The 18,890-nt window shown below is 38.8% G+C and overlaps 2 protein-coding genes across 2 annotated transcripts; one reads left to right on the forward strand and one right to left on the reverse strand.

The window, feature by feature from the left end:
- Positions 1 to 1,204: 1,204 nt before the first annotated feature.
- On the reverse strand, positions 1,205 to 2,143 carry LOC150018317 (olfactory receptor 51I2). The gene has a single exon (XM_090267710.1). The coding sequence runs from the start codon at positions 2,141 to 2,143 to the stop codon at positions 1,205 to 1,207; it is 939 nt and encodes a 312-aa protein (XP_090123836.1).
- A 15,349-nt stretch (positions 2,144 to 17,492) lies between these two features.
- Positions 17,493 to 18,437, forward strand: LOC150018318 (olfactory receptor 51I1). The gene has a single exon (XM_090267711.1). The coding sequence runs from the start codon at positions 17,493 to 17,495 to the stop codon at positions 18,435 to 18,437; it is 945 nt and encodes a 314-aa protein (XP_090123837.1).
- Positions 18,438 to 18,890: the final 453 nt, after the last annotated feature.

Here is an 18,890-nt window from a genome sequence, read left to right on the forward strand (position 1 = left end):
ATCTCCATTCAGAAATAGTTTCCTCCCTCTGGCACCTGGCACTTCTCCTTGATATTTTCTCAGTAGAGCATTGTACAGATGTAAAAACTTTATATAACTGTATGTTCTGTTGGTATGGGGTCTCTGGTGCATTTTCATTGGTGAGTTAGTCTAGACTCTGTAGGGCATCTCCTTTACTTTAGTCTAGAAGTAAGTCCGAATTTAGTCTGAGACCACTAAAATTGGACCAAGAGAGTTCTTATTAAATTCTACTTCTCTGATATCAAGGAAAGAGTATGCAAATCTAAAAGAATGTCTGAAAGAATTATTTTCTAATGTCCAAATCATTAATGCTCTACTTTGCCTATCCTAGGCCTTTTTGAAGGACATCATTTCTAATGTCTCTTATCATGTTGTGTGGAAGCAGATTAAAATCCCAAAAAGGGAAAAGAAAGAGGTCATGTGCTTAGTACAATGTCAAAAAATTTTACGGTTCAGCTATTGAGCATTACTTTTCTTGGAGGAGGATTAAGTGGTGGGCAGATAAAGGAAACAGAGAGAACTCGAGTTTTTTTCATAGATGTCAACTCTATTTCCTGGGTCATATTTGTTCATATATCTCATGGCAAGTTCTGACAGTGCATCCAATTTCTCACTGTGAAGTTAAAACAGCTCATGAATTTTAAGGAGTGAAAGTGGTAGCGAAAGCAAGGATGTTAATAGTGATGCCATTTGACAGAGAGGCAGGTACAAATTATGGAGCCAGACTAGTGCTGAATCTCATCTAAATGACATACTATCTTTGTTACCCTGAATAATTTACTTAATTATCCGTACCTCATAGGATTGTTATGAAGAATAAGTGAATTAATGCACATAAATAATTTAGAACACAATAGAACCTGGCATTTAAAGACTTAATGTATTAGTTATATACATTAGTAATATTATTGTATTGTAGAAAGTGATTCCTAGCTTGGATTAGCTTTTCTCTGTAAAGCTTTGTCTAATCACTCAATAACCTCTAATATTTACCTTTTTAATAATGCCATTGATGTTTGCTGAAGGTACTACTATTTGTTTTGTGTTATAAGTTTTATCACTCTGTTTTCTCCTGTACACATACCTATCTTATTCTTCATGATGACGACAATGATCATGATGATACCCATGGATGTAGCCTATGGCTACAATAAACATCAGATTTTAAAGCTAAATGTGAAGGTCACATTTTGATATGGCGGAACATGCGGACAATGGCTCGGCGGATCTCCCTTGTCTTGGCACTATAAATGAGAGGGTTGAGCACAGGAGGTACAAAAAGGTAGACATTGGACATGAGGACATGTATGTAGTGTGGGGCATGCTTCCCAAAGCGGTGCACTATGGAGACACCAATCATTGGCACATAAAATGCAAGTACAGCCAGGATATGTGATACACACGTATTGAGAGCTCTGAGGCGTTCTTCATGGGAAGCAATGGCCATGACAGAGCGCAGAATGAGCACATAGGAAAGAAAGATAAAAAACAGATCCATGCCAAAGGTGGATACAAGAACAAAGAGTCCATAGATGCTATTGATAGTGATATCAGCACAGGCCAGCTTCATCATGTCTGGATGCAGGCAGTAGGAGTGAGAAAGGACATTGGACCTGCATATAGGCAGCCTCATAATAAGGAAGGGAAGAGGGAAGAGGGTAATGAAGCTCCGAGCAGTCACAGCTAAACCCATTCCAACAATGACTTCTTCGGTGAGCACAGTGGCATAATGCAAAGGATTGCAAATGGCGATATAGCGGTCAAAGCTCATGGCCAGGAGAATACCTGACTCCATCATGGAGAAGGAATGAATGAGAAACATCTGGATTAGGCAGGCATCAAAAGCAATGCTGCGGGCATTGAGGCAGAAGGTTCTGAGCACAGTAGGCAGTGTGGCTAGGGACATGGCCATATCACTGAAAGACAGCAAGGATAGGAGGTAGTACATGGGCTTGTGCAGGCTAGGCTCCATTCGCACAGCTTGTAGGATCACTGTGTTGCCCCCGAGGGCCACAGCATACATCACACAGAGGGGTCCTGCTAGCCAGGAGTGAGAGCTCACCAGACCAGGGATACCAGTCAAGAGGAAGGAAGCAGGATGAGTGACATTGAACAATCCCATGGCAGGAGGAAGCCAGGACAGTTTTCAGGGTGAGACCTTCTGGTCTGGAGATTTCTTAGAGTTGCGCTTACTGGAGGAGAAGAAACCAAGGAGTGAGAGGCACAGAAGATTATATCTAAACAATTGGAAATGGCTGCATTCCTGAAATCACTGCTTTTGAAAAAATGCAGGCAAACATTCTTTCTTTGTATTTTATGATCATCTGGCCACACAGGCTGGGCTACTATTTCCCTCTGTTTAATGGAAGAAGAAAGACATTGACAAATACTTCAAAAACATCAATTAGCTATAAGGAAAATATATAAGCTATATTTTTCACAATTTTAATGTGTTTTAGAAGCATAATTGAATGGAAATGTATCAGCTACAATTCAGAGTTACTATAAAAGGACACCAGGAACTTGTATTACCAATACTTCTTGGAAGTACTTATTTAAATATAATTTTGAAAATGTTGTTTAATTTAGATCTCTCACTGGTTAGTGAGACATTCCCCAGAGGCAGTCTGAGTTATGAGTGTTTGTCAGGGAGAGGTTGGGACAGCAGGATGTGGAGGAGATGACTGCCTCTGGACCTTAGCTTTTCGTTGTCAGAGTTGCTGCAAAAAAAGCAATAAAGCAACCATATGTTTCTGCAATGGCACAAAGCTGTTCATGCCTGTCAGAAACTTGTGAATTCTTCACTTAATATTCCATAGGTACACTAACATGCAGCCTGTGGGAGGGCATTGTTCCAAATATAGACTTCCCAGTCATATGTACCCTCAAAATGTCCATTATTTACATAGACACATTCATAGCCCTCCACACCGGCCTTATGCTAGATCCCATTTATATTCTTATGAAACACTCACAGCTCTGTATCTCTCACCATCTTACTTATACAAATATATCCACATACTATCTCTTGACTTGTATATTCTTGAACATGCACATGCCCTATTGTGCTCAGTCCACATTGACATGTATGTAGCATTTATATATGCATAACATTCAGGTTATGCATAGGTTTATATACTTCCACAGCACTTCCACCTGTATATTTGTAGATTTCTACTTTCCCACTGTTATTAACTCCCCCACTGTTAGGCACTGTTTTCCCCATCATGTATTGCATTTACTCAGTTTTTCTTATACTTATTACATACTCAATTCCTAGATGCTAACTCACAACCATTTCTCTGTGAGAGTGATTAGTTTGCTCTTCTATCATTCTAATGTTTTGAAACCTTTTTTCTGCTCATTTTCTTGTAATGAATAAAGATAGAGGCTAGAATGCTTTTCGGTTAGCAGACAGCAGGCGAATAAGGTACCCTCTTTTGGAAGAGGAATTCCAGAAATATATATATATATATATATATATATATATATATATATATATATATATACACACACACACATATGCTACTATCTCCTCCTTCTCTTTCCTCTACAACCTCTAACAAAGCAAGGCCATAGCACAATCAGATTCAGATTCTTCTTGATGGAAATGGAGAAGAAGGGGGTACTGGGAGCCACAGAAATGCTATGTGATGTAGCATTACCAACCCAGGACACCTTCCTGGATTTTCTGTGGCAGTATGGAACTCAGATCTTTCTGTGGTTCCCACGGAGTCAATGGCCACTTCTCTGTGTGATTGATTACATCTCTTCTGCTCCTGGAGCTCAGTCTGTGCATGCCTGTTTCCTGTCCGGAATTGTGATTCCTTAGGATCCAGGACTGACTGACCTCATTTGTTTCTTGTCTTTCCAAGCTGACTACAATTCCCACTTTCATACAGACCCTCATAGAGGTGATCAGAGAAAACAGAAGAGAACTGAGCTAATGTAAAGGAAATGGGGAAGGGAGAATAAAATAGTCTTCAACAGAAGCAGGAACCTGTGAAGGCCAGTGCCAGAGCCATTCTGGGTATAAAAACCCAAGTTTTAGTATTTATGGCAAAAAGTCTACCCAAACAGTCCCAGGTTCACATTCTTTGTGATACCCAGTGGCACTGACCTTCTGGGTTGTCTGGATGCATATGAAGGAAAAAAATACAGTGAGGAAAAAACTAAGCTTATTGAGCACATGATACTTCTAGATACGCTGCAAGGAATTTTGCAGCCTGTCACTTATTTAATCTTTCACAGATGTGGACACTGAAGCCCGGCGAGGTGAGCTTGCCTCATTGTACATCCAAGTAGGTGATAAAATCTCCATTAAAAATTTTTTAAGACTCTCTAATATATTACTGAGATCTTTGAGGCATCTTTAAAATGTTGGAGAAGCCCAAAAGGAAAATATAGTTACACATTTCTGAACGGGAATATCTCAGGTGCCTTTGAACAAAGGGAATGCTAAAGTCAAGTTTATGTGAAGAAAATGATGCAAAAGTAATTGTCTCCAATGCTGAATATATATATTTTGGATTCCACAATCTTTTTTTTTTTTTTTTTTTTTTTTTTTTAACTGAAGTCATATAGGGGCCAGGGTGGTTTAGGGAAACAGGCTCTGGGCTGAGGGTCAGGGCACCTGGGATTTAACCCTGGCTCTGACATGCCCTGGCTGTATGAACTTGAGAAAAATGATTCTTCTTTCAGTGGACTCTTCTTTATCATCTTTAAAGGACATATTGTAAGATCCTTTGTGGCTCTGATGTTGTTTGAGTTTACTTTTTAATTTTTGGTCAATCAAAGAATGCCCAAGAAGATTTGTTAAGAATGTTGGGGGGAAAAAAAGGCAAAATAAGGTAGACATATAGAGAGGCTCCTTTAAAGACCTAGGTTTTAATCTACATCATGCATAGTAAACGAAAGGCTTAGGTGTTTATGGTTCATCTCAAGTTTATGGCTAGCTGATTTCTCTCACTCTTCAAATCTGCTGGGGGACTTTTACATATTTTATCTCAGAATGTGTAAGACAAGAGAAGTTGGACATTGTGTCCTGGCTCAGCTGTTGGTTTGAGTCATGGGCTAGTTTGTGATCAGTTTGCTCCTGGATTTCTGAACCTTTCTCATGCTCTGAGTCCTGCTTTCCTCCTGACCTTGCAACAATGTTAATAAGTCACACAAACGTTGATCCCAAGGAATTGATTCTAGAAAGTTAGCTGGCCAGATGAATAGTTACAAAAATTATTTAGTGGCAGTTCCGAACAACAACCCCAAGTCAAGAGACCTTTCCAGCTGCTCGGATCACTCTAGGATGTTGCTATCAGATAAACTCCATCCAAGTCTCTCCCTCACCCTACCTCTGTCCCAATTCAACCTTTTCTTGAAGCAGGCTTCAGGAGAATCATCTAGCATACCTCTTTAGAATTTCAGAACTCACCAGAAAAGTCAGATGAGAGATACCACAGAATAGCACATCTTTCTCTCTATCCCTTAAAGTGAATTCATGTCTGCTGCTTTTATATATTACTCAAAGTCCCTGGAGAGAGGAATGATGCTAACTTTGAGTCTGAAATGTATCAGGAAGGTTTTGGTCTCTTGAGGTTCCTAATGACTTATGCGAATAAAGCATGTGTTCTTTTAGCTGACGAACAATTCAGCAATTTGCAAGACCATTTCGATACCCAATGCAAGGACACCATCTGGTAATGAATGGACAGGCACTACAACGAGAAAGGCTCATCAGCTTCTGAGAGATCCCAGAGTTATGTAATATTTTGATCAAGCCCACAAATAAGATATAATCAGAAAATAACTATTTTTACTTTTCTTTTGCCTTTAAATATATTGACTAGGACTAATTATTTCTGTACCCCTGTTTGAAAACTCAGTTTTCTGAGACTTCTGGTCACATTCAGGAAATAAAACATCCTCTGATAAGTAATTAGAATACCCAGCCTCAAGTTATAAGTGAGGTTATATTCCTGTGTCCAGAATATAGCCTTTCCCTTTCTCCCATCCCTCACTTGCTAACCACGGTTTCTGACTTCTGCAGGGAGGAGAGAGAAGAAGTGGAAGCTTCATAACTCATCAGTGCTTCAGTTATCTGCTATGGTATTTACTGGGTATGTTAAATGTTTAGAGCTGAGTTCTTTCACTGATCATTTGAAGAAACTTCTCCCCTTTCTCCCTCTTAGGCATAAGGCCTGAGTTCTGGGAATCCAGGTCTGGTTTTAGCAAAGCCCCCACGGTAACTGCTGGTGTCAGGGACTGCCTAACCCCCAATAAATGTGCTGCCCCTGCAGTAACTGCTGACACCAGTGAAGGCCTGTGTCCTTCAAAGATATTGTAGCCTACTGGCAAGAACTCAGTAACTTTTCTGTTTTAGTGAGCCTCTCCGTTCAGAGGGCTAAGTCTCCCAAAGCCATCAATAGAGAGTCCCTTCAATTCCCTTCTGCCTTATCCCTTTAAAAATCCCTGCCTTTCTTTGATCGTTGCTGACACCTTCCTGCCTTCCTGTCTTCCTGCCTTCCTTGTCTCAGCCCGATTGTGCAGCTGGCCAAATAAATCTTTTAGACTCATGGCCTGTTCTCCTGTCATTTCTCCTCTCACTCTCACTAGACCTAACACTCCCCATCTTTTATTTCATTTTCACTTGATGTAAACTTAAAAAAAAAAAAAAACCATTCTCTATATGGTTGCTTATGACTTTATCTGCAACCCAGATCCCCCTTGTAGAAAAATACATTCTTCATGACAGGCCATAAGACAATATCATACTATCTCTTTTTAGCATGTAACCCATCCAGAAAATGGTCAGCCTTCCTCCACTGCAACTAATGCCCTACCCAAAATAGCAACAAGTTCCCTATTCAATCCTGCTATAAGGATAGCAAGAAGGGGAATGGTCTGGTCCGGGAACTAGTATGAATGACCCATGGACATGGACAACAGAGTGAGGATTGACTGTGGGAGATGGTGTGCATGGGCAGGACAGGGGAGAGCAATGGGGGAAAAATAGGAAAACTGTAATAGAAAAATAATAATAATAAAAAAAAGAACAGCAAGGTAACTTTTATCTTTCTATTTAGATTCCCAGGCATAAGTATGGAACCAGTCTGTTGTTCCTCTCTCTCTCCAGACTTCAGGGTCATATATTGCCTGAGTAGAATCCTTGAGGTTTCTCTTTTATCACTCAAGGCAGAGTGAGGTGTGCCACTCTTCCTTTTCTCTAGAGTGTGCAGAGTGGGATGGGAGACTTAGCTTGTTCCAAAAGATCCCTTTAGAAATCTTTTTTTTTAATTCTCTAATTCAAGCCCTGGCTGCTGTGGCTCCGTGGATTGAGCGTTGGCCTGCGAACCAAGTGTCACTGGTCTGATTCCCAGTCAGGGAATATGACTAGGTTGCACACCAGGTCCCCAGTTGTGGGTGTATGAGAGGCAACTGCACATTGATGTTTCTCTCCCTCTCTTTCTCCTTTCTGCTTTCTCTAAAAACAGATAAATAAAATAAAAATAAAATAAAATAAAGTAACCTTGTTAAAAAATTAATTAATTAATTTTTAAAAAATTGAAAAAAAATTAAAAAATTCTCTAATTCATAACTCAATTGTACATTAATAAAGGCAGTATTTCTCCCTCTTGGCACTATTAACATTTTGGGCTAAATAATTTTTTGTTCTGTTGTGTTGTCTTGTGCGTTATAGGATATTTAGTAACACCCTGATCTTTACCCAGTAGATGCTCCACCCCAGTTATGACAACCAGAAATGCCTCCGGGCATTGCCAAATGTCCCCTGAGGGACAAAAACACTCCTGGTTGAGCATCACTACATTTTAAGGAGTTTAAAAGTAGCTAACTGATTCTTTGAAAACGAATTCAAAATTTCTTAATGGCTGTTTATTAAGGCTATGGTATTCATTGTCTTTCATGTATTAGCCAGTTTGTGATTTTAAAAAGCCATTTTTAAATTGTGTTTCATGTACAAGTACACCTCAAACCCCTAGCAGGTTGGAATTTCTCCATTCAAAAAGCCTTTTTTTTGCCCCCTCTGAGCTGCAACTAGGCAAGTTAGGATTTGTCTGTTCTCACTTCTCAAACTCTGCAAGACTTGCAGCAATTGAATGTGTGTGAGACACTTTCTTACTTTTTTCTAATGATCTCTCTTTAATCACAATATGTGTTCATGTCTTCCTGAACCTCTTGCAGATTCTCAAACAAATACTCTATTTTATGACTTTGTGCTTCTGGGGTTTTGTTCACATCATTTCCCCTGTGGGGAATTCTGACATTTAAAACTCTTTCTTATGATTTCACATCTATGTAGACTCTAAAGGATGGAACAAACAAATGAACACAACAGAAACAGACTCATAGATACAGAAAACAGTGATGATTGCCAGAGGGGAAGGTGCTTGGGGGACTGGGTGAAAAGGTGAAGGGATTAAGAAGTCCAAATAGGAAATTACAAAACGGTCATTGGTAAGGGGGGAGGGATATACAGCACAGCATAGGGAATATATTTAATAATACTGTAATAATTTTATAAGGTGCCAGATGTGTACTTAAAATAATGAGAACACTTTGTAAACTATATGATTGTCTAACCCCTAAATTGTACATCTTAAAGTAATACAAAATAATATTGCATGTAAACTGTAACTGAAAAAAAAATAAATTAAGACAAAAACTCTTCCTGGTAAACCCTACAACTATAAGATTCATTATGAGCTTTTCCAGTTACGTGATTCATCTTAACCTTTTGAATTTTTTTGTGACTCCCTGGGTCTTTGACATTTCCCCATTACAGAGTTTATAACATTCAAGAGACCCTGAATGCCTGAGCCTTATGCCTCTGAAATGAGAGGAACTGAGTACTTCTCTCTTTTGTTCCAAGGACTTTAAAAGGTCTTGGCAAGACTGTTTCTAGGAGTGTTAAAAAGTTGCAATATGGAACCCACTAATGTCACTGGGTTAACCACTGGTGCTTGGGTGAAGTTTTGCTGGGGTAATACTGACAGCAACGTAAAGCAAGTCTTCCTTCTTGCCCCAACTTCCTAGAGCCTCCCCTCCCCCATCTCCACCCCCATCTGCAGATCTTGGGAGTTCTTTGGCAAAAGAGAAATACAATTTGCAGAGGCCCAGCCCCAGGGTCACAAATAATACTATAAAAGTTGGGATTGAGACTAGAAAATAGCATAATAATCAATACAATGAAACAATGAACTCAATTCTGAGAATTGTTTACACAGGTTTCTAAAGAACTGAGAAACTGACCAGCAAATGCTAATAGAGCTTGGAGATTTGCAACAACAGAAAACTACCACTGCCTCTAGGCTTGAGAGTCAAAGGTGGTGTTCCTGGAGCTGAGCCAAGGTGATCTCAACTAGCAGAAGCTGTAGGCTTGGATGAGATGCAAACCATGCCAGAAACTCTGCTTTAGGTGGGAGAGTAGAGAGTGGGGCATACCCTCTGTCTGCCAATGCTTCCCAACAGCGAGGGTGGAGTTTGGGATATTCATTAAGTAACATTTTGACTCCTGTGATATGTAGAAGAGCTGCAGCAGAGTAGGAGTGGATCTTAATCAGGCCTATCCTTGGTGCAGAATAGAAGCATAATTCATTCATTCACCTCAGTCTTCATGTATCACTAACATTGTAAAACGTGTAATTTCCCATGGACTTTGAATAGTCAGCACCATGTAAAGTGTATCTCAATGTGGTCTGTGAAAGATGAGAGTAATTGAAATTTTCTGAGGAGTGGAAATCCTGTTGTATGAACTAATCTTTCTCACAGTCATATAGCCATATTTTTCTGAGAACTATTTCAAGATGGGCACACAATCAAAACCTACCTTTATTCTTTCTTTAAAAAATTATTTATTGTTTTTCTATTACAGTTGTCCCACTTCCTCTCCCATTGCTCCTCCCAACACCACCCACACCTTCTCCCACAGTCAATCCCCACCCTGTTGTCCATGTCCATGGGTCATTTATACTAGTTCCTTGAGTAGACCCTTCCCCTTATTACCCCCTTTCTGCCCTACCCCCTGGTCTCTGTTATTCTGCTCCTTGTTTACATGCCTCTGGTTCAGTTTTGCTCATTTGTTTGTGCTGTTCATTAGTTTCCTGTATTAGGTGCTATCATATGGTATTTGTCTTCTGTTGCCTGGCTTATTTCACTAAGCATATTCTCTCCAGACCCATCCATGTTGTTACAAACAGTAGGAGTTCCTTCTTTCTTTCTGCTGCATAGTATTATATTGTGTAAATGTACCACAGTTTTTTGACCCACTCATCTACAGATGGGCACTAAGGTGTTTCCAGCACTTGGCTTTTGTAAATAGAGCTGCTATGAACATAGGGGTGCATAGGTTCTTTTGAATTGGAGTTTCATAATTCGTTGGGTATAATTCTAGTAATGGAATTGCTGGATCAAAAGGAAGTTCCATTTTTAGTTTTTTAAGGAAATTCCATAGTGTTTTCCACAGTGGCTGCACCAGTCTGCATTCTCACCAACTGTGCAGTAGGGTTCCCATTTCTCCACATCCTCGCCAGCACTTGTTGTTTGTTGATTGGTTGATGACGACCATTCTGACGAGTGTGAGGTAGAATCTTATTGATTTGCAAATATTAAATCATCTTTGCATCCCTGGGATGAATCCCACTTGATCTTGGTGTATGGTCTTTTTAATGTGTTGCTGGATCCAGTTTGCCAATATTTTGTTGAGGATTTTAGCCTCTATGTTCATCAGCAATATTGGCCTATAGTTTTCTTTCTTTGTTGTGTCTTGACCTGGAAATCTACCTTTATTCTGAAACCTTATCCACTCAGGTAAAATTGATAACTCTCTTAATAACGGTGTTTACTTCTGCCATGAAAGCATTGATCAGTCTCTATTACAGTTGGCTGTGCATGGTTCTGTAGCCTCCAGTGGAGAGTGAATGGTCCAGGGAAGAAACAGATGGCTGGCCCTAGAATGAGGCACAGGTATGGAAATGAGTGCCTTTTTCTTGATCATAAGCAGTTAACTTTGGGACAAAACACAATGCAGCTGAGAAATTTGATTCTTGTTTTAACCATATGAAAAGATATCAATTATGCTAAATACATAAAATTCATCCCATAACATGTACTAATACTGTTTATACAAAAGATGCTCGGGGTTGGTTTAAACTAGGCCTTGAGATTATTTGCATTTGGTTGAATTTCACTGCAGTTTTGAACATTGTTTGTGCTTACAGAAGAATGGTCTACATCCTGCTTCATCTGTTTTTTTTTTTTAATTCACAAAATTTTACTAGATTTAGTGTGGTGATCACATTATAAGGTATATAAACGTTGAATGATTATATTGTACACCTGAAACTAATGTAATATTGTATGTCAGCTATACTTTAGTAATAAATTTAAAAATATCCCAACATTTTATCATGAAAAATTTAGAGAGCCAGCGAATGAGCTCAAGAACCCTTCTCTTTTTTTAAAATTTTTATTTATTTATTTATTTTTAGAGAGAGGGGAAAGGAGGAAGAGAGGGAGAGAATCATCACTGTGTGGTTGCCTCTCACGCGCCCCCAACTGGGGACCTGACGTACAACCTAGTCATGTGTCCTGACTGGGAATTGAACCAGTGACACTTGGTTCGCAGGCCAACGCTCAATCCACTGAGCCACAGCAGCCAGGGCTTATCATGAAAAATTTAAGCACACAGAAAACTTGAGAGAATTTACAGTAAACACCATTATACCCACCACTGACATATTAATTTTTATTATGGTATCTTTATGATATATCTACCCATGTGTCCATCCTTCTATTCATTCATCAGTCCACTTATCTTATCAATGTATTTCAAAGTTAAGTTGCCCTTTCTTCATATCCTTTGGTGGAGACACAGATTGATGCAGCCATTGTGGAAATTAGTACGGATTTTACATTAAAAAAATTAAAAATGTAATTCCCTCATGACCCAGTGATTCTGCTTCAGGGAATTTATACAAAGAAATCTGAAACACTAATTTGAAAGAATATAAGAACCCCTAAATTCATTACAGTGTTATTTACAATAGCCAAGATTTGGAAGCAGCCCAAATGTCCACCAGTATATGAGTGGATTAAACAATAATGGGACATTTACACAATCAAATACCATTCAGCTGTGAAAAATAAGAAAATTTTACCCTTTGCAACAGCATGGATGGACCTGAAGAGCATTATACTAAGTGAAATAAACCATTCAGAGGAAGACAAATACCATATGATTTCACTCATATGTGGAATCTAATGAACAAACTGAACTAACAAGCAAAATGGAGACAGATTCAGAGAGCAGGCTGACAGCTCTAGGGTGGGGTTTAGGGGTGGAGGGATCAAGCAAAAAAGGACTCGTGGACATGGACAACAGTGTGATGATTGCAGAGGGAGGTGGGTAGGTGGAGGTAAAAGAGGGCATAAAGGGGATAAACAGTAATAAAAATACAATAAAAATAAATTAATAAAAAACAAAGTTGAAACATCAAAACACATCCCTTTAAATATTTCAGTATTCATATAAATAAAGTTTAATCATTTATATAATTATTTTCTTTCAAACATATAATGCACAGACTTTATGTGTACATTAGGTAAGTTCTGACAAAAGCATTAATTTTGTTGTGAAATAAGTTTATGTCATATTTCTAGGTAGCATGTGGAGGCATATTTGCCTCTAGAGTGTCTGAACTGTTGATTGGATCAGTTTTTTAATACTTATCTTCTTTTCAGGAATAGGGGCTGGGTCTTTATTGCTCTTTGTAATATCAATGCTGAGAGGAATGCCTGAAGCAGTCATGCTCAAAAATGTGTTTTCCTTCTATATATTTTTTTGTTTGTTTGGTCTTAGTTGAACTGAACTAAGTTTGTAATTTTTAGGTCCCATTCAGTGGTGGAGTAGAAAGAATTCTTGCATAAGAAGCATATTATATGGATGTTAACATGCATTTTTACAAAAAAAACAATTCAATAAATTTAAATTATATATATGACTCTGTGAGGAAATGTGGGGATTCATAATGTTCCATATTTTTGTAGATCTGTTCATGAGAATATGAGCATGTGTTTGAAATATATACTTTTGGATATGTAATCATGGGAGTATATTTGAAACATATCTGATTGTTTATTCAGTATCTGGATAAATTTCTTTATTTAACTGTCTATATATAAAATTATGTCTGCAATCTGAATTGACCTCTGTCATCAATGTAAGTATACAAAGATTATGGTATGTGGTTGATGTGTCAAGATGTGTGATTAGTAACTAGGCTATTAGGCAGTTGCATGAGTGTACTTGCATCTATCTGTTTATATGGATTTGAGTCAATGTGAATGTTAGCAAATAAATAGTTGAATATGTCTAAAGGAGTATCTGTGGGGTTGTCAGAATGTTGATTACTAGGTATGTTTGTGTGCATAAATGTGTTTACATTTCCTGATCAAGAGAGGATTAACGTAGTAATGGACATAAATGATGACATTAGGGATTAATGCCAAGAAAGGATTCTCCTAGGATCAATTCTCCTCTGACCAAGCACTACTCATTGATCCCACACTCTCCACTGTTTCCACTCTCCTCCTCCAATGACAAACAAGCCTAGGGTCTCTGGGGTACTCATAAATATATGAGTCTTAGGCAAGTGAACTGATGCCATTCTGTGAGCTGAACCCACAGACCAGTACATCCAGCTACAGAGAAAAGAACTTCTGCCGCCCAGTGAGTGCCCTTCCCTCAAAGTGCCCACCTGGGCCTCTTACCTAAAAGTTATCCTGTACTTGAACACTCTTATTGCAACCCTAGACTGACTCTGACCCTCATATTTCCCTTCCAAACATGAGCAAATTTGTTCCCTTCCAAAGCCCGTGATCATAGACCCTGATGCCAGGTACCCATCAAAATCAAAATTCTAATACCAAATCATAACCATGTAACCTTAGATAAAGAGGCTGATTTCATTAAATCTAAATTTTTGTCTTAAGGGTATTTCATATTTTTTCTCCCTGCAATTTGAATTATTGTCTCCTATATCTAAGTCTTGGGTGTGCAGCTGGAGGAAAAAAGCAGAGAACAAAATGAACTGAAGTCACTCAGCAATGTGATCTTCAAGCTCAACTGGATTTTCAGTACTGAGTAGGTCATGGTAATGTATTTGGTGGAATATTTCTGTGGGTCTGTTAATATCGATGCATTTTTGGCAGAGTGTGCGTGCGAATGCACATGTACATGTTTACAAGTATGTGTTCAGTTGATATAAAAATGGGGGATATCTGAAACATAGTGCATAATAGCAATGAGCAACTATGGGTCTTCTTAAATTCTATGGTTGTGCTAGTGTTATGTGTGACCAAGGGAGTGTGCAATAGTTTCTGTCTGATATGAGAAAGTACCTGTGAATAGCTGAGAGTGTAATTGTGTTTAAAAGTATGAAATGTATATTTGCTAGTACCTTTGTGTGACCATGTGTGTCTGCATGCTCATGTGCATGCTGTGCAAAAGAAGGGCATTGATTGTGTCTGCCTCCATTGTCTTGACATTTCTTCCTACATTAATCATATTTAGGAAGCCTTAACTGACACCTTTACAGTCAAAACAATGAAAAAATGGTTGTTTGGTGGTGGCAAAGCATGTTATTTTGGGAACAGAAATTTCCAAAGTTGCTTTCCTTATTGAGAAAAACCTGGAGCATGGATGAAATATGACCTTCTGGAATACCTAAATTTGCACATCAGGAGTTAAGGATACTGGGGTCAATTTATCTTGTAGAATAGTCAGTGGTGTCCGTTGGTGCTCTAAGTGTCTTTCCATTTCTTCCGAACTTAAAGATAATCCTAGAGTGATGATGATTTAAAAAATGTAGATGCGGATAGGGTGGATGTAAGAAGACTTCTTGGCACACTGACCTAAAACTTGGCTTGGCGGGAAGAGAGAAGTTTAGAGGGCGAGTACAGAAAAGAAATCCTACAGACCGATGAGTTGTTTTTTTTTTTTTTTTTTTAATTCTCAATTGGAAGGGAGAGAAACCAAAATAATAGATAAATTACTTCTTATACCTCATATACTTTGAGGATTATGTTGGCTATCTGGGCATTATCCAAGATGTTTTAACCATCTACTTTCACTGTATTTACTAAAAGAGCTAAGAAGATAATGAAAATTCCAGAAAAAGTCAAAGGATTAAGAGAGCCATTATGCCTAAATTCCAGAAAAGACTTTAGTTATGAGATACCTGGTATCATGGTAATACAGTCACAGAGTTATTTTGGATAAAGGCTGAGAAAAAGTCCTTTATGATGGGGTTTCTCAGTTTGCATCATTCTAAGTATAGATTACTTTTCTTTGAGTTAATCTGATGCTGAAGAGAAACAGGATTTATTAAAGAAAGGAGAGAATAAAATGTCAAAGTAGAAGAAAAATGGGGAGAAATGGTGCCTCCAAAGGAAGGAGGCAGTTCTAAAAAGATGTTACCAACAGAATTAACTCTGGTAGGGAGGCCAGATGGATGAAGATTGAGAATGTTTATTGTTAGGTTTAACAACAAAGAGGTCAGTGGTGACCATAGAGAAATTAGTTTCAGTTGGGAAGATGGAATGTGGAAACTACACTAGAGTAAATTGAGCAGTTATAGAAGGTGAGGTAAAGAAGGTTGAATCCCTGACTTGGAGGATATCAGAATAAAATTGGAGAAATGGAAACACAAACAAGCTTCCTTTCCTTTGCATCTAGAGAGACAGTGTTTCAAGAAGCTTGACTAAGAACTGAGGGAAGGTAATAGAATAGCAGCTAAAGAGGGAAGGTTATGCTTTTATAACAGGATGGTCTTGCACATGCTTATTTCCTGAAGGGAAAGAGGCAGAAAGGGAGAGGCTGAAGATGCAATACAATGGACTAATGGAAGAGGTCTTAGGAGAGGAAGGCAAGAATCCTGAAGGTGGAGGGCCTGGCCTTCGAGAAAGAGAGACATCTGCTTCTCAGGACCCAGGGGCTAAGAATGGATAAAGATGTATTGGATTGGCCAAAATGTTCATTTGTTTTTTTTTTGTAAGATGGCTTTACTAGCACTTAGTTGTCTTTAACTTCATTTGAAACAATTTTTTTTTAGGTTACATTGTGACAGCTGTCATATCAGTGTGCATTTGAAAAAAAACATCAAAATTGGTGAATTTTGTGTAGCCATTTTAATATTGAAAATAGGAGAAAATAAGTGACATTTTCAGCATATTATGTATTATTATTTCAAGAAAGATAAAAACACAACTAAAATGCAAAAAAACATATTTATTTGTGCATGTATGGAGAAAGTGCTGTGAATGATCATTAAATGTGTCAAAAGTGGTTTGCAAAGTTTAATGATGGAGATTTCTCAATGAATGATCCTCCATGGTTGGGTAGACCAGTTAAAGTCAATAGTGATCAAATTGAGACATTAATTGAGAACAGTCAACATTATACTACGCAGGAGATAGCTGATATACTAAAAATAGCCAAATCAGTAGTTATTAATGAAAATGAAAAATATGTCTTTTATTTTATGAACAAAAACCCATGAACTGTTTGGCTAACACAATAAATAAGTTTAAAATTTAAGCAGTGATAAATAATCAGATTTTCCCCCCAACAAAACACTTACTTCTTTGGTTTTATCCAGCTGCAACCCCAGTTTGATTATAGAATTCATTAAAGTTTGGCTTTGCTGTGTGAATGTGAAAGAGAGGCAAGGAAGAGATGAAGATACCAGCTCTAGTGAGAGAGTAGGTTAGGAAAAAAAGTGAGGAACAAAGTGCTAAAAGACAAATAAATAGATGAGAAAAAAAATGGAAGAATTATTGAGACTCTGAGAGCAAGTCCATGGGCACAAGAAGGTAAGAGGGTTGGAAGTTAGAGGAATGTGGTCAGAATGTTAACAAAAACAGAGCTTAAGATTTTTCAGAGGTGGTATAGTGTTTTGGCTAAGGTTAAATCGGAGTAAAGATTATTAAAATTGTAATTCTACAGCTGTAGAAGTTTCATCTACACCATCAACCAAAGGGTTTCCAAAGTTTTGAGCAGTATTTCCTTTTCTCTGTTTATGTTAACCTCTATTTCTCCCCAAACTCCCCAAATGTGGCTTCTGAGGTGAGATGAAGAAGGGAAGGGGTACTACAGTTTAAGGTGAGAATTAAGGGATTTTTTTTCATCTTGTTTCCTACCTTATGGCTTTGCTATGAGATGGGCACTCACGTGATCATCTCACCTTTGCAGAATTTCTACTGTGGTCTAGACAGGGTATTGGGCACTGGTGGTACAGACATGAGTAAAACCCAGTTGCTACCCTTAAAGATCTCACAGCGGAGGTAGGAACAGAGAAATAAACATTCTCAATCTCTGACCTTTTGTATAGGAGACGGTATGTCTGAAAGAAAGTGAAGAACCCCTCAAATATCCCCTTGTAGTCTCCCACCTGCCTGCCATGTTGAGCCTCAATGGCTCCCCATTCCAGCCAGACACACTCCAGCTGACAGACATTCCGGGGATGCAGGCAGGCCAAACCTGGGTTGCCCTGGTTTTCTGCATCCTGTACCTGATCTCCATCGTAGGAAACCTCAGCATCCTCGCTCTAGTGGTTTGGGAGCCTGCTCTGCACCAGCCCATGTATTACTTCCTCTCTATGCTCTCGCTAAATGATCTGGGAGTCTCCTTCTCAACGCTGCCAACTGTGATTGCTACCTTCTGCTTCAACTACCGCCATGTTGGCTTTGATGCCTGCTTGGTTCAGATGTTCTTCATCCACACTTTCTCTTTCATGGAATCAGGCATACTGCTGGCCATGAGCTTTGATCGTTTTGTGGCCATTTGTGACCCACTACGCTATGCCACTGTGCTCACCAATGGCCGCATCGTGGCTATGGGCTTGGGCATCCTTGCCAAGAGCTTTACTACTCTCTTGCCTTTTCCCTTTCTGGTGAAACGACTTCCCTTCTGCAAGGGCAATGTTTTGCATCACTCGTACTGCCTCCATCCAGATCTCATGAAAGTGGCCTGTGGAGACATCCATATTAACAACATCTATGGGCTCTTTGTGGTCATTTTCACCTATGGCGTAGACTCAACTTTCATCCTGCTGTCCTATGCGTTGATTCTGAAAGCTGTGCTGGCCATCGCATCCTGGGAACAGCGGCTCAAGGCACTCAACACCTGCATGTCACACATTTGTGCAGTGCTGGCTTTCTACGTGCCCATAGTTGCTGTCTCCATGATCCATCGCTTCTGGAAAAGTGCCCCACCTGTTGTTCACGTCATGATGTCCAATATCTACCTATTTGTACCCCCCATGCTCAACCCCATCATCTACAGTGTGAAGACAAAGGAGATACGCAGAGGGATCCTCAAAACCTTTTATAAATTCCAGAGCTGAGGAAGGCTGCAGACCCTGAGAGAACTTCTTTGTGGAAAGAACTGGAACTTGTTTGTCAACTTAAGAAATGCTTTAAACAAAGAGGATAAGAATAAAAATCGTGATAGTTGTGAATACGAAACCAGTAAAGGAACATTTAACTCTATAAAATGACATAAATGTATATTGAAAAACCTTGTGTTAGTTGCTAAGAATTTTATTACGATGAGTAGGATGTTTTGTTAAGTACGAGATAGACATATTAAGGGACAAACATAAAAAAAGAGTAAAGATGCCCTGAAAAATGTTTGACATATGAAAATAATAAAAGTTCCACAGAATAAATACATTTGAACACAAATAATCCTACTTCCACCCAGGTGATGGAAGTGGTAAACATTGGCAACAAACAGAATTCTGTGCAAGCTTGGTGCTTCATGTGACAGAGAAGGGCCATTTGGTTTGTGGAGAGCA

This window comes from Furipterus horrens, unplaced genomic scaffold (assembly GCF_987537825.1).
Source record: "Furipterus horrens unplaced genomic scaffold, mFurHor1.1.pri manual_scaffold_2, whole genome shotgun sequence".
NCBI lineage: Eukaryota > Metazoa > Chordata > Mammalia > Chiroptera > Furipteridae > Furipterus > Furipterus horrens.

Excerpts from the sequence above, each read along its gene's own strand:
- LOC150018317 (XM_090267710.1), bottom strand. The coding sequence starts at position 2,143 with ATGGGATTGTTCAATGTCACTCATCCTGCTTCCTTCCTCTTGACTGGT.
- LOC150018318 (XM_090267711.1), top strand. The coding sequence starts at position 17,493 with ATGTTGAGCCTCAATGGCTCCCCATTCCAGCCAGACACACTCCAGCTG.